The sequence below is a fragment of the Lithobates pipiens genome, unplaced genomic scaffold, assembly GCF_037356315.1.
Source record: "Lithobates pipiens isolate NorthernLeopardFrog02 unplaced genomic scaffold, aLitPip1_a1.2 Scaffold_1, whole genome shotgun sequence".
NCBI lineage: Eukaryota > Metazoa > Chordata > Amphibia > Anura > Ranidae > Lithobates > Lithobates pipiens.
Window position 1 is genome coordinate 51,343,820 of NW_027507685.1, and position 16,731 is coordinate 51,360,550.

The window sequence follows — 16,731 nt, forward strand, 5'->3', positions numbered from 1 at the left end:
ATTTTTTTCATTTTTCGGGTCATTCATTATGATCGCAATTCGGAAATTTGAAAATTCGAAAATACAAAAATAAGAAAGAAAATCCGAAAATTTCAAAGAATAACTAACTAACTAACTAATAATAACTAACTGTTAAATTATAGGTATTGGAATTTCCTTTCAAATTTGGCTGTTAGTGAACGTAACAAATACGGATTTATCCAAAGTTATGAATTATCTGAAATAACAAATGTCACATCTAACCAAATTAAATGGAACAAATTAATAATAAATAATAACAATGATAAAAACGTTTTTTTTTTTATTAATATTGTTACTTATTATTATTATTATTCGTTACATTCCATTTGTTTAGATACAGCATTCGTTATTTTGGAACTTCCATAATTTCGGATAAATTCGTATTCGTTATGCTCACTAACAGACACATTTGAACGGACATTCCAATACCTATAATTTAATGAATGAATGAATGAATGAAATACTTATATAGCGCGCAATGCGAACTGAATCGCCTCTAGGCGCTGTGGTGAGCTTTGATCATCTGCTAAAAGAGGAAGGTCTTGAGTTTTTTCCTAAAAGCCAGGTGATTTTCTTCCAGGCGGATGTTGATTGGTAGAGCATTCCATAGCAGAGGCCCTTGGACAGCGAATCTCCGATCACCCTTGGATTTATACCGGGCTTTGGGCACGAGGAGGAGGTTTTTGTTGGCTGATCGAAGACTGCGGTTTGGTGTGTAATGATTTTTCTCCATTAGGTATTGCGGAGCTTCTCTATGCACGCATTTGTGGGTGAGGCAAAGGGTCTTGAACGTGATCCGATTTTTTACGGTTAGCCAATGTAAGCTCCTCAGTGAAGGAGAAATGGATTCCCAGGGTTTTTTTCCTGTTATCAGCCTTGCCGCCGTGCTTTGGATCAGTTGTAATCGCGCAAGTTGATATTGTGGTAATCCTATGTAAAGCGAGTTTGCGTAGTCCAGTCCTGAATTAATGATTGTTCCAACTACCACTGCTTTGTCATTCCTTGGGATAAAAGGGATGAGTCTGCGAAGCATGCGCAGTAGATGGTGAGATCGACTGACTACAGATCCTATTTGCGCATCCATTGACATTTGTGCGTCTAAAATAACCCCGAGACTCTTCGCTTTGGTCTTTGGGGAGATAGTCTGCCCAAAGACGGTTGGTGGAGACCAGGAGGTTTTGGTTGCGGGCTTATGATTTGGGTGTAAGATAAGAAGCTCTGTCTTTGATTGGTTCAGCTGGAGGGAGTTGGTGGTCATCCAGTCCTCTATTGATTTGAGGCAGTTTTCAAGTTGTTGTTGGTGATCTTTTTTTCCATTGATCCGGAAATAAAGTTGTGTGTCGTCAGCGTAAGAGTGGAAGCAGAGATCTGAGCATCTGATGATTTGAAGGAGTGGGCGAATGTAAATGTTGAAGAGAACGGGTGACAATGGAGAGCCTTGAGGGACTCCGCAGGTGACTGCCCGAGTTTCGGAGAGGAATTTTCCTAGTTTCACTGTCTGTGACTGATTTCCTAGGAAGGACGCGAACCAATGGAGATCTATGTCTTGGACTCCGGCTACTTCTGTGAGGCGGACGAGTAGAGTATTGTGATCTACTGTATCAAACGCTGCACTTAGGTCTAGCAGTACGAGGAGACACGGCTCTCCGTCATCTGCTGCTTCGAGGGCGTCATCCCAAATCTTGAGGAGAGCTGTTTCTGTTCCATGACCCGGGCGGAAGCCTGATTGCAGCGGGTCCAAGAGTTTGTGAGTATCCAGGTGAAGTTGTAGCTGATGTACTACAACTTTCTCCATGATCTTAGAAATGGTGTTGAGGCTTGTAATCGGCCTACGGTTGTTTGGATCCTGAGGGTCCAGGTTTGGTTTCTTGAGTAGAGGTTTGACAATGCCTTGTTTGAGGATGCTGGGAACAATCCCTTCGTGGAATGATCGGTTTATGAGGTGGGTTATGGTTGGAGCCACGATGTCGGAGCATTCTTTCAGTAGTTTTGTGGGGATGATGTCAATAGGTGAGGTACTGTCACGCAGTTTATTAATGATGTTTTTTGCGGTGTCTACGGTAATTGGGGATAGTGAAAATTTTGGCGGTTGCGGTATGTTGGTGCGGACATCCTCTTTATGTTTTTGCTGGCTGAGGTTGGATGTTTTCTTCTGACAAATTGTTTCCCTGATGGTTTTGACTTTATCGATGAAAAAATCCGACAGTTTGTCACAGTAATCCTGGGATTCGCTTTCTGGGGGTTCTAGGCACACCGGATTCATTGATTGATTAACCAGTTTAAACAGTTCCCGTGGTTGGTTTGCGGCCGTTGAGATTGTATATGAGAAGTGGTCCTTTTTGGCTTTGAAGATTGCTTTCCGATAATTCTCTGTCAGACCTTTGTAGTTAAATAGGTTTTCCTCGGTGGGATTTCTTCTCCATGTTCTTTCCGCTCTTCTGCGTTCTTGCTTTAGTACGGAGAGGGAGCTATTAAACCATCCAGCATTTTTCTTCCTGATGAGAGCCCTGCGTTTTGGTGCTACCGAGTCTGCTGATTGCAGTAATGCCTTGTTCAGGGAGTTGAGTGTTTCCTCCGTAGAGTGGTTTAAGGTTATTGTAGATATTTTTTTGGACAGAGTGGTTTTGAAGGCTTCGGAGTACAGTTTTTTATGCGATCTGGTCCAGTGCGTTGTTACAGGTTTCCGTTTTGCGTTGGTGATGTTGGTAGCGATTTTGAATTTGATGGCGTGGTGATCCGTCCATGGCAGAGTTATGTTGTCGAGTATGTTGACGTCGATGTTCTGTTTGAAAATGAGGTCCAGGGTGTGTCCTGACCCATGCGTGGGAGTCTTTATCAGTTGCTGTAGACCCAGTTCTTCTAGTTGATTGATGCAGGCAGTCGCGATGGGGTCTTTAGGCTCGTTTGCCCAAAGGTTGAAATCTCCGAGTGCCAGGAAATTTTTGAATTTTAGGGTGTGCATTGCAAAGGATTCCGTGAGGGGTGAAAGAAGATTGGACTTTGGTCCCGGTGGTCTGTAGCACAGTAGAATATGAGTGGTGTCATGGGGTGTTGGTTGAAAATGTAGCGTCAGGGTTTCCATAAAAGACACTGGGTTCTGAGCTGATGGTTTAGTGAGATCACGGTGACCTTTAAAGATCACTGCTAGGCCTCCTCCTTTTTTCCCTATCCGGTGTTCAGTTAGGATCCTGTAGTTTTCCGGCACCAATTCGGTGAGGATGGTGTTGCAGTCAGAGGTTAACCAGCTTTCGGTGATGAAGAGGCAGTCTACATTGTTCTCGATGATGAAGTCGTGTACTTCCAGTCTATGTTTGACTGCAGACCTGGCGTTAATCAAGGCGCAATCTAATTGTAGTGGTCGAGTAGATGTCTTCCTGTGGTTGGGAGCTGGTTGTCGTCCGGTTTTTAATAGTTGTTCTCTTTGAAGTATTTTTTGTATGGAAGATGGCAATGTGGTGTTGATGTTCCTTAGTCTGTGCAGAACTTCAGCTGAGTATTTGAAGTAGCACATGGTTTGTGGATGCTGTTGATGGTACTATGGGCCTAAGATGATGATCCTGATCAGGGTATTGATCCTGAGGTGGGGCTAGGTATCAGACTTGCCGCCGTGCTTGAGGCTATTAGCGCGCAAGTTGATCAGGGGATGCCTATATGGATGCGGAAGGAGTTGTATTCGGTTGCTGGCTGTATTCGGTTGCTGGCTGTTCCAGCTGCCTTTACTTAAGGTTGAGGTCTCCGCTTAGAAAAGAAGTCTGGCTGTGATCTGGAATAGTTGTCCTAGGATAGCGTAAAAAATGGAAAGGAGGCCGGAGGTAGGGGTATGCTAACCTATGGTTGTTCCAGAGGAAGGCGAAAAACCCCCTGACAGTAGCAGCCAAATGCACCAGTGGGGCAAAAATTCCTTCCTGACCCCCGTAGGCGGTCGGACGGAGTCCCTGGAACAATCACTGGGGGGGGGGGGGGGGGGAGTGGAGGTGCGAGCTTACCTGGCTGCGGTTGTCCCCTTTAAACACTCTGGTTCCGGTGAATCTGGCTTGCTGTCAGCCTGATGTTTCTGGAAAGCTGTCTGGTTGCCCCTTGCAGTGGGATCTTTAAAATGGAGGGGAGGATGGAGGTTAGAGACTCCTGTTTTAACTCCTGTTTTCAACTCCTGGTTATTAACTCTCCACTTAGTTCAAAAAATCCACTTGTGTTCAGAAAATCCACATGCAAGCCACAATCAGGGAGCAAGCTGATTAGGTAGTAATAGGTTATTATTAGTTAGTTATTATTTCAGATTTTCAAATTTTCGGGTTTTTGGATTTTCGAATTTAGGAATTCTCGAACTTCCGAATTTACGAATATACGGAAAAATTCATTAAACAGGTTTTTGTTAATTTGGATATTTACAAATTAACAAATTTGTTGAAATTCGTTAAAAAAATTATTCGGAACGAAACAATTTGTGTATGTCTAATACAGAAATATGGGGACAACCAACACAAACCGTATACTTCTCCTCTAACAACTAAAAGCTGACAGTGATTTAATTAACCTGAGCTAATTAACTAGTCACTTAAACCAGCCTAGGTCACTCAATGCCCATCAAGACATGTTGTGATTAATCAGACAATAGGTGACCCAATTAACAAATAACCATGGGATAGACAAGCTTAGCAGAAAACACGTAATACCTAATAAACAGGCAATAGCAGGAGAGCACCAGCAACAGACTGTCCAGCTACTACATTGGAGTACATGAAACAGAGATCAATGTGCCCAGCACTTTCAAAGAACATGTATAGGTCGAAAAAGGAAGCGTTTCCCCGGGAGGTTTAAGCAACGAAATTCTTTATGAGAAAAATAATTGATTAAGAATCTTTTATTCAAACAAGAAATAAATACAATTGAACAGCAAATTTAAAAAGTATGTTGTGGTTAGCGACACAGACAACAAACACCAAACAAGAGCCATTGGCAATGGTAAACAAAATAATACCCCAAGGATGATTTATCGAATACATAGTGACATTTCTATCCACAATCATGTTTTCCTTGGGATATTGTTTACCATTGGCGATGGCTCTTGTTTGATGCTTGTTGTCTGTGTCGCTAACCATAACATACTTTTTAAATTTGCTGTTCAATTGTATTTATTTCTTGTTTGAATAAAAGATTCTTAATTATTTTTCTCATAAATGTTTTTGCTGCTTAACGGCGGGGAAACTCTTCAATTTTCTGTATATTTTTGGGGTGTGCAGCCTAGTCGACTCTCACATATGTCTTTTTCCATTTTGAACATAGTTCAGAATCAAACAAACCTGGAATAGTCTTCATATATTTCTTGAGAGATATTGTTGGTAAATATTACTGTCCCAGTGTCCCATCTGAAGTAATCCAACCCACATTCTCAGTGTCCATTAGGTAGTCAACAATCATTTTCTCAGTCTTACACATAAGAGGGGCCTGGAGAGCTGAAACAGGGATTTCCCAACCTCTCTAAGGTAAACTGGGTTCCACAGGCCCTCTGCCCAAAGTGACTCCTGTAACACACTGAGTCTGTTCTCAGCCTCCCTTTACAGCACAGTTCCCCTTTATATCAGTGTCCTAAGTTCCCCTTCACATCACAACCCCACTTTACATTACAGTGCCCCTTTACATTATTGTAACTGGGACTGCTCTGTAAAGAAGGCACTGTAATGTAAAGGGGGGCTGTGATGTAAAAGAGACTGCTCTGTAAGGGGGGGGGCACTGTAATGTAAAGGGGGGCTGTAATGTAAAGGGGACTGCACTGTAAAGGGGAACTGTAATGATTATAGTGCCCCTTTACAGTGCAGACACCTTTATATTACAGTGCCCCTAGCAATCACAGCCTCCTCCATCACAGTGCCCCTGCAGTCTACCCCTGCCCTTTCCTCTCTAACATTACACTTTCATATTCTAATCTCTGCCTCCCCTGCACAAGACTTCTACCTTTGGCGGGGCAGAAGCTGTGACCAGTCCATATGTCCTCTCCCGGCTCCCCCACCCGCCCAACGATGTCAAATTATCAGCAGGGCAGAGGGCAGGAGGAGCTCTCCATTCCTGCTGAATGGATGACATTTGCCCGGTGGGTGGAGGAGCCAGGATAGGACAAACAGGCATGGCTGCACAGCAGGTCTGTGATAGCCCTGTGCATACCACGGTCGCCGCTCATCTCCTGCTGTGAGGCCCAGTCATCAATAGGCTGCGGACTGGCACTCTTCCGTGCCCGGGTGTTGGAGACCCCCAGTTTAGGGGATTCAATTTAAATAGTGTGGTGGTAGAATATCACTAGTAAATAAATTACAGATGAAAACGCTGTCCCTGGGTGCACATTGTCTGCGTCCAGGGTAAGTCAGAGGCTCTATTCGCATGTAACCCCTCAGATGAGCAGTTACTTGCAGGCAGCAGAGGGGTCGGCCATTGATTTGTACGGAGTACAAATCTGACAGCTGCAGCTTTTAGATCCACCGCAAAGAATCTACTGATTTTCGGCGGCGGCGGCCCATGGCCGCCTATGTGCACCCATGTTATTGTAGCCTTAGCTACTGTTTTAAGGCCATAAAGATGAACATTAATCGAACCAGAAATGGAGTTCTAACACATAAACAACTTCAGCATCATAAAAATGTTGCAACTACAGATCAATCAACAGTATACAGTAAGTATGTAGCAGTATGACTAAAGATGGCCATACAACCTGATTGTACAATCTCTGTAGATTTACCAATGTAATAAAAAGTTAAAAAGCTACATAATTGATGGCAGCTGTAAAGGAGATTGTACAATTAGATTTGCACTAGTATGACATTTTAAACTAGAACTCATCCAATCCATCACTGCTCCTTTCTTATGCCGCATACACACGATCGAATTGTATGACGTACTTAGTCCGTTGAAACACATTTCAACGGACAATCCGCTCGTGTGTGGACTTCAGCTGACTTTTTCAGCGTGCAGTCCGGAGTACTAAGAATTTCGGTTTGCACAACAATCTTTCCGTCGTACTTTGGTTTCAGCGGACAATACGGTCGTCAGTATGCTAGTCCGACGGACTAAGAATGGCGCATGCCCAGAAAGGATTTACAGGGCGGAAGCGCTCTGTCTTGTAAAACTAGTGTTCGTATTGAAGCTAGCATATTCGTCATGCTGCTAATTTTGGATTTTGGATTTTTTAATATAGCACATTCTTTTCTTCTTCATAATGCAAGAAAAGTGAAGTTGCTTTGCTGCTTATATTCACACAGAGTTATCACAAATGTCTTTATTCATCCTCATCCTATGATTAATATTCCAATTCGAGAATAAATTAAAAAAACAAAAACGGACGAATTAAGCTGAAGTCTGAAAAGCGCGAATCGTCTCTAACCAAACTTCCACTAACGCAAAGTCAGCAGAAGGAGCCCAAAGGGTGCTTTGCTGTGTCTTGGACTTCCTATTTCTAGTCCCGTCGTACGTGCTGTACGTCATCGCGCAAGCTTTCGTCGGACTGTTTGTGTATCCGTGTGTGGTCAAGTCCGTTCAGTAGAAAGTACGCCGGATTATCCGTAGGATTGTATGACGGACTAAGTATGTCATACAATTCGATCGTGTGTACGCGGCATTAGAGAGAAGTCTCAGGTCGAAAATGGCAGGGGCCATTGGGAGAAGAAATTATGACTTTACCTGTTTTGGCCAGCATATTAAACAAGCTGGCAATGTTGTCTGGGGCAACCAAGTTGGACCCAAGTTGGTGTGGTATTCTGTAGTTCTGCTGCAGTGGTATATAAAACTGTAGCTGTTTAATAAACCTTGTGAATATATAACTTGTCAAGCACACTCACCAGATATGACCTAATTCTTATACCATAATATACAGTGCTGTAAGGAGAGCACCTGCTGCGATTAGGACAATGTGGTGTACACAGCTAATACTAGGAAGAAAAAAAAAGGCAATGGGCATGTAATATATGTGTTTAACCCTCTTACTACCACCGCCATCTGTCATGCGTCTGTGGCAGTGGGAGGTTTTACATACACTCCCGGCTGGTACAACAACTGGGAGTGTGTGTGTGTGTGTGTGTGTGTGTAAATCTGACATGCAGCTGTACAGCTGCCTGATCACATACACGTTTTCATGGCTCACCCGTGGGCCTTGGATTTATGTAGTGGGTGTCACTGAATGGAAGGAGACCAGTGAAAGTGTGTTCACTGATCTCTCCTAGCTGGAGTCATGTGGATTTAGCTTGAATGCCACTGTGAGCTTGTTTTAACCCTCTGAAGATCAGTATGGTTAGAACATACCTTAGTGCAGTGGTCATCAACCCTGTCCTCAGGGCCCACTAACAGGCCAGGATTTATGTATTACCTTGGGGAGATGCAGACTAGAATACTGTAATCACTGAGCAGCAAATGATATCACCTGTGATGTATTTTAGTTATCTTGCAAACCTGGCCTGTTAGTGGGCCCTGAGGACAGGGTTGATGACCACTGGTTTAGTAGACAATGGATAAAACTTGTTCCAGGTCAGTTGTTCAGCGCAACATCCAGGCAACTACCATTTTCAGAAGGATAGGAGGAGTCAGCAAAGGCAACCACTATACAGGTATTTGTCACGGTAGTGGTTTTCATGGAAGACATGTAGGCAGCCGAATAGCAGAGTAGGCGTAGGATATACATGACAGGGTGTAAGTATCTTACGATAGCAAGGGGTTAAGAAAAAGAGGAAAAAGAAGTTTAGGTCTTACCGGATTGGTGGCTGGGGCAGTGGGGGAGGAGTGTAGTTGATGTCCAGGGAAGGGTCGAGCAAAGGTCAGCAGTTTGGAAGGAAGCGAGGTGAGAAGTTCCTGCGCGCCCTATGGTTACAGTGCATAGGGGAATTGGCTATGTGAGGTAAGCGGCGTTGTGGTCTTTGACAAGGAATACAATTTAGGAGGTATTGATTAAATGGTGGGACGCATTTCAGGTGTGGAGTCCTCCCGGTGGTCTGGTTGAAGTATAGACTACTGGGTAACAAAATTTGGTGGGGTCTGTGGTCAGTTAATGGTCCCCGAGGCAAATTCTGGCGGCTGGGGACAGATACTAACTTAAAGGTATTACAGACCAAAAAGTTTGAAGATGGGGTCGTCAGGGACTGGCAACAAAAGGTATTGGGATTGGACCTGGAAAAGTTTTTGTAAATAAAGTTTTTGGTTTCATTGAGTTTTGGTTATTTATTGTTAATATAGGCCATTTACATCCAGCAGGTGTCAGTGTCATTATTAATAAGTGTAAAGTCGGTAAACATGTTTTGTTTGGGGTAGTAAGGTATCTGACTGCCCTAGTCAAGTGTATGTACTTGCGATTGACTGGAATTTACCAACTGCAAACCAAACAGTGCAAAAACAACATACGTTCCCATAAAATACAGTGAAAAAAGACTTACACCTTTTCCAGATCCATCCGTTATGATAGAAGGGTAGACTAATGTACAATTTACTACAGGAGGCTTCCAAGTCCACTGTAACTCCCATGTCGACCCACTAACCATTGTCTTTATTCCTATAGTGATATTTGATGGTGAAGGAAGATATTCTGTATAAACACATTTAAACAAAGTCACATTTAATGGTTTAAACTTTTGTATGCTTCTTTAAATGATTTGTATAGGTATGGCTGAAATTTACAATCAAAACCTCCCTCATCCCATCTAAAATGTGTTTTTTATGTTTTGTTTTTTAACAATGTAAGATCATTATTATGCTTGTGCAATTCTTGCAGGGAAGCTGCAAAGGATGTCAACAGGGCCAATATAGCATATCTAATCTGGAAGTGCAGAATGAACTCAGGGGTTATAATGTCAACAGTGTGTCAAAGATGTAGGGAACCAGCATTCTCTGTTCGCTCAACCTGCTTCTGTACTACAAGTCACAAACAGGGAATAATGTCCAACAGGTAGCGCAGAGGCAGTGCAGGAGTGAACAGGGATCACTAGTATGTATTATACTGTCATTAGATTAGGAAGATTAAATATCACCATCAGAGTGCCCCCTTGCATCAGATGTTTCAATTAGAATACTTACATCCACTGCCTGCATCAGAGTACCTCCCTACATCCACTGCCTGCACCAGAGTACCTCCCTACATCCACTGCCTGCACCAGAGTACCTCCCTACATCCACTGCCTGCACCAGAGTACCTCCCTACATCCACTGCCTGCACCAGAGTACCTCCCTACCTCCAATGCCTGCATCAGAGTACCTCCCTACATCTTCTGCCTGCATCAGAGTACCTCCCTACATCCAATGCCTGCACCAGAGTACCTCCCTACATCCAATGCCTGCATCAGAGTACCTCCCTACATCCAATTCCTGCATCAGAGTACCTCCCTACATCCACTGCCTGCATCAGAGTACCTCCCTACATCCAATGTCTGCATCAGAGTACCTCCCTACATCCACTGCCTGCATCAGAGTACCTCCCTACATCCACTGCCTGCATCAGAGTACCTCCCTACATCCACTGCCTGCATCAGGGTACCTCCCTACATCCAATGCCTGCATCAGAGTACCTCCCTACATCCAATGCCTGCATCAGAGTACCTCCCTACATCCAATGCCTGCATCAGAGTACCTCCCTACATCCAATGCCTGCATCATAGTACCTCCCTACATCCACTACCTGCACCAGAGTACCTCCCTACATCCAATGCCTGCACCAGAGTACCTCCCTGCATCCATTGCCTGCACCAGAGTACCTTCCCTGCATCCATTGCCTGCATCAGAGTGCCTCCCTACATCCACTACCTGCACCAGAGTACCTCCCTACATCCTCTGCCTGCATCAGAGTACCTCCCTGCATCCATTGCCTGCATCAGAGTACCTCCTTGCATCAACTGTCCACACCAGTGTGCCCCCTCACATCAATTGTCCTCATCAGAGGCCCCCCTTACATCTGTTGTTCCCATCAGAGTGCTCCTTACATCAACATTCCCTTTCAGAGTACCTCTTAGATCAATTGTCCCCATCAGAATGCCTCATAGATAATTGGATGCGCTCTTAGAGACCTGGGGGTACAACGAAAATCTGACATCCAAATCCAAGCCTGGATGTCAGTAGGTGCACCCCCAGAACCACATCTCACCAGAACCCAGAGTGTGGGCAGGCTCTTGGCAGTGGAGGCAGCAGCATTGTTTTGCTGAGAAAATATTTAGTGTATGCACATGTGGAGAAGTACAAGGAGGGCAAAGTTCTGCGCTCCATGCCACGTAGGCATGGCAGATCACACTACCCGAGTTGGATCTCTGACAGATTACCAGGTATTTCTGTGCTTACAGTGTTTTTAAAAGAATAAATTATGAGAAAATGTGCATGTGCTACAGAGATGTACAAAGTTTATTTTATTTTAATTAAAATGGATTGGCTACTGATTTTAAAGTGGACCATCACACATTTCTTTCTGGCTCCTTTCCCTTCTTCTCCCCTATTTGGAATATATTTCCAAATTTTTTAAAAGGTTTATTTTTAGTGCTGTACCACAGCCCTTTTTTTCCTTGTCTAGGTGAGAATGAATTAGGCCCCCCCACTGCTGCCTTCTGGGATGTCCACGTCACACATCCCAGGATACAGTTTTACTCATGGGCATATGTATCCCACAGGATTCTGAACATGTTCAGATGTGCTGCAGGTCTCTGTTGGGTTCCAAACACCAGGCAGTGACTTTCAGCACATTTGCGCACATGTGAAAGGAGGGAGGAGCTGAACCAAAATATCAGGGGATAGTTCTTCTCTAATAACATGCTCTGAAAGTGGCAGCTTCCAACAAACTAATGTGTGTTGATGCTTATGTTTCTGATCGAGGCACACCTTTTTCCTTTAATATACAGTAATATCCATTTTATCAACATGCAGTCTCCCCTTTCTATTAAATAACATAATAGAATCTTATACCCAATTCTGAGTCACTGTGTGATCATAGCACTTTCCAACCAGGGCTGGTGCAGAGGATGCTGGGACTGTGACATCATAATGGGCAGGGACATCATCCGGCGATGTCCCTATATAAGTCGCCGCAAGCCGCGTCCCTGTCATTGTGGCCAGAGACAGCGACGAGGCAACAGCTCAAGAAGAGAAGAACAGAAGAAGGGAAGAGAAGACGGCGACAGCGGCATCGGCGACAGAAGACCGGGCCACCACTTGTAAAAGAGCTAGAACAAGGCGCGGAGGCCCAGCAAGATGAACTGAAGAGGGGGACAAGACCCCCCACGTCGGAAGAAGACCCCCGGGCGGCGACGAAGAAGAAAGCCGGGTTCCTCCGCTAGTAAAAGAGCTAGCAGAAGATAGCGGAGGAGTCCAGCAAAAAGACCCCCCAAGACGGAAGACCCCCGGAGCAGTGCAATAAATTATTTTTAAACCTTTTGTGTTTTTTTTACGTTTTTTCACAGGTGAATGGGTAGGGGTACATTGTACCCCATACTCATTCACATAGGGTGGGGGACCGGTATCCGGGCCCCCTTATTAAAGGGGGCTCCCGGATTCCGATAAGCCCCCCGCCCGCAGACCCCGTCAACCAATGGCCAGGGTTGTCGGGAAGAGGCCCTTGTCCTCATCAACATGGGAACAAGGTGCTTTGGGGTGGGGGGGCCGCACGGCCCCCCTTCCCCAAAGCCCCCCCCATGTTCAGGACACGCGGCCTGGTACGACTCAGGAGGTGGGCGCTCGCTCGTCCCCAGCCCCTTTCCTGACCAGCCAGGTAGCGTGCTCGGATAAGGGTCTGATATGGACCTAGAGGGGGACCCCCACGCCGTTTTTCCGGCATAGGGCTTCCCCTTTAACTCCATACCAGGTGACGGGGCCAGCGACGCCTCCTTCGCTGGTCCGGGCTACCTGGAGCTGCGCTCACAATGAGCGGACTTTTCTACGGACAGGAAAAGTCTGTTCATTTCAAAAGTATGGCGGACTAGCATACACACGGCCGTATTGTCCACCGGACTAGCACACACACAGCCGTATTGTCCGCCAAAATGCGAGTCCGGCGGACATATTTAGGTGCAAAACTACTTTCTTAGTCAGCCGGACTTTTGGGGAAAAAAGTCCACCAGAGCTCACACATGGGGGTATTGTCCGGCGGACTTGCGTCTGCCGGACTTTTTCACCAGATTCTTTGATCGTGTGTACACGGCTCTAGTTTAACTTCTATAGTTGGGAAGATACTGGACATTTAATAATAGACCACATAGATAAGTTCTTGCTGGAAAAAAAAAACATTTTAAGCAACAGACAACATGGATTCATGAAAGACAGAAGTTTTCAGACAAACCTGATTTCTTTTTATGAAGAGGTAAGTAAAACCTTGGACAGAGGGGTGGCTGCGGATGTGGTATACTTGGATTTTGCAGAAGCATTTGATACAGTTCCGCACACACGGCTCATGTGTAAGGTAAAGTCTACAGGCTTGGAAATATCAGTTTGTAAATGGATAGAAAACTGGATAAAAGACAGATTTCAGAGAGTAGTGGTTAATGTTTCTTACTCTGAATGGTCTAAGGTTATCAGTGGGGTACCCCAAGGTTCAGTGCTGGGACCCTTGCTTTTTAATATCTTTATAAATGATATTGGGTCTGGGATCAAATTTAACATTTCTATCTTTGCTGATGACACCAAGCTATGCAGTGGAATAATGTCCTTACAGGATGTCTCCAATTTACAAGCTGACCTCAATGCACTGTGTAATTGGGCGACTATGTGGCAGATGAGGTTTAATGTTGAGAAATGTAAAGTTATGCACTTGGGGGCTACGAATATGCATGCATCATAAATGCTAGGGGGGGTACAACTGGGGTAATCCGTAGTAGAGAAGGATCTGGGGGTTTTGGTAGATCATAAGCTCAATAATAGCATGCAATGCCAAGCTGCGGTTTCCAAAGCGAGCAAAGTCGTTTCTTGTATTAAGAGAGGTATGGACTCCAGAGAAAGAGATATCATTTTGCCCCTGTTCAAATTATTATTAAGACCTCATCTGGAATATGCAGTTAAGTTTTGGGCACCAGTTCTCAAAAAGGATATCAGGGAACTGGAGAAAGTGCAGAGGCAACCAAACTGATAAGAGGCATGGAGGAGCTCAGTTATGAGGAAAGATTAGAGGAACTGAAATTATTCACTCTTGAGAAGAGGAGAATAAGAGGGGATATGATCAACATGTTCAAATATATAAGGGGTCCATATAGTGAACTTGGTGTTGAGTTATTCTCTTTACAGTCAAAACAGAGGACACAGGGGCACTCTTTACATCTAGAGGAAAAGAGAATTCCTCTCCGAATACGGAAAGGTTTCTTCACAGCAAGAGCTGTGAAAATGTGGAATAGACTGGCACCAGAGGTGTTCTGGCCAGCTCAGTAGATTGCTTTAAGAAAGACCCGGATACTTTCCTAAATGTTCATAATATAACTGGATACTAACATTTATAGGTAAAGTTGATCCAGGGAAAATCCGATTGCCTCTTGGGGGATCAGGAAGGATTTTTTTCACCTGCTGTAGCAAATTGGAGCATGCTCTGCTGTTTTTTTTTTTTGCCTTCCTCTCGATCAACTTTGGGTATAGAATTGGGTATATTGGATTGTACGATATTTTTTTATGGTTGAACTGGATGGACTTCTCTCTACTACTGCTGCTAATGTGAAAAGTAAGCTGTCTGCAAATTACCAGATTTTTCGAGGAAGATTGTTGGGCTCAATGGGTCCCCAAAGTTCGCCCTACCAAGCCAATGCCTGCAACCAAACCTGATTATAAGCCAGATGTCATGGCTGGGTGCTCAATTCAGCATGCTCCAGACGCCCATGTCCTACCCGGACCTTAAGACCCTGCTTCGGCTGTCCATATGTCAGGAACCATGAATCAGGCAGAAGTACAATCAAATCACACTTGTTTATTAATAAAAATAAAAAGGTAAAAAGAAAAAGCGTAGTCAAGCATAGCCAGAGTCCAGTAGCCAGATCGGGTAGTCAGCCAGTCTAAAGTTCATTAACCAGATCGGGTAATCAGCCAGGCCTGAAGTCAGGGATCCAAGGAGAGCAAATGCAAGCAGGATAAGAAGCCAGGAGGGATGTCAGCAAGCCAGTCTTGAAACAAACAGCAGGAGATGGTTCCATGTGATGTGACCAACGTGAAGGCAAAAGAGAAATGAGCTGGAAGGCTTTAAATAGGTAGTTCAGACGAGCATCATCTGGAACAGCTGGAAACTGTGGAAAGAGAAGATAGCTGTCAATTAGCTGACAGCTGAGCGGCCAGCCCAGAGGAGGAAGGGCTAAGCCAGCCCTGACACCATACATACCCGTTCACCTGGAAGAGGACATTTTGGAAAAAGAAACTCAATGGGTGGATGAAGCTGTGTACAGTTTCCTCCGGATCCCTCTTCAGACAGACTTTCTGAAACTGTCACCCAAGGTGGCTGAAAGATATACCTCCATGCTACACACCTGGGGCTAAGGCTGTAAGATTAACCTGGATGGTGTAGTTATCCATAGGCCAGACCGAAAGGACATCAAACGCTTTGTCACTACAGTGAATGCAAAGGGAGAACCCTTGATCTTGTCCGATCACAGGTACTATTGGTGAATACCATAAGATGCACCTGTGTTTTTCCTTTTTCTCTCCTTGTGGATTACAAATGTATGTTGTGTTATGTCAAGCATGCTATGATGAGAGCCAATTTACACTCACAAGTTGTTGCTAGTGGAGAACATTCCAGAAAGCTGTACTGCCAGGATTGCGCTGGACTGGATGCTGCCGGCAGATACAGGGAGTGCTAATCTGAGCCACGTTGGCTAATGTTGAAGTTGTTGGGGTGATCCACCCTGAAAAGAGACCTGTGATCTTCCGCAGGTTGGGGTTTCTTCAATTGAGGAAGGAAGCTACCTAGGTCTGCAGCTGTCATGTGGACAGATTGAGAATGTCATTGCAAGGGGACCGTGAGTATCACAGTGCTCTAGCCGACCTGTGAGTATAGATCTTTTTTTTCCCCTGTGAGGTTGAGTTTCCATGGGGTGCTCAGTCAAGTCTGGCTCATTACTTATTCACTGGCCCATATATATCTTTCATACATTAAAAAATTTATTGAGTACTACGTAACTATTAATGTGTATGCATACCTATCTTATAGCAGCTCTTTTGCATATGGTGTACCAATGCCTGCTAATATGTAATACCTTGTATTACATTCATCATTGTTTACGATCTCTCATGTGCTGTCAAGCTGACATATATGTATCCATTATGTTTATACCATGTGTGCATGTATATATATGAAATTACTTTTTTACTGTGTTACAAATAAAAAATGTTTACTAAATACTCTACCTCCAAAAGTCAATTGCCTCATTTAAAGTCCCACATTCCCTTCCTAAGTACTTGAATCCAGGGTGGAGGTACATTTATTGTGCCTCATTTAAAGTCCCAACCCCCCCCCCCCCCCCCCCCCCCTTTGGCTATATTCTTGTTAGCGCAGTGCATAATAAACACAGGTATGTATGCTTATAAAAATGAGGCCACAATCCTCAATGAAAATTCAAGATGGCGGTCTCTCTGACAGATAATTATCTCAGGACAACAAGCTACTGGGAATGTTTCAAGCAGGTATGAGAAACAACAGTGATTTTGCCTTTAAACATCCCTTTATGCTTAATCTTTTTAAAAATGATACTTAATTTGAGCAAATACAGTAGTTTAATTTACACTAAGGCATATATATATATATAT

General features: G+C 44.2%; 1 protein-coding gene across 1 annotated transcript in view; it reads right to left on the reverse strand.

Annotated features, from left to right (window-relative positions):
• The window catches only part of LOC143998664 (interleukin-13 receptor subunit alpha-1-like), a 172,934-nt gene that overhangs the window by 142,951 nt on the left and 13,252 nt on the right, over positions 1-16,731 (reverse strand). Inside the window, exon 2 of the mRNA XM_077493979.1 lies at positions 9,426-9,574. Within this exon, the coding sequence (XP_077350105.1) occupies positions 9,426-9,574 (149 nt within the window). The remainder of the gene's footprint in view (positions 1-9,425; positions 9,575-16,731) is intronic.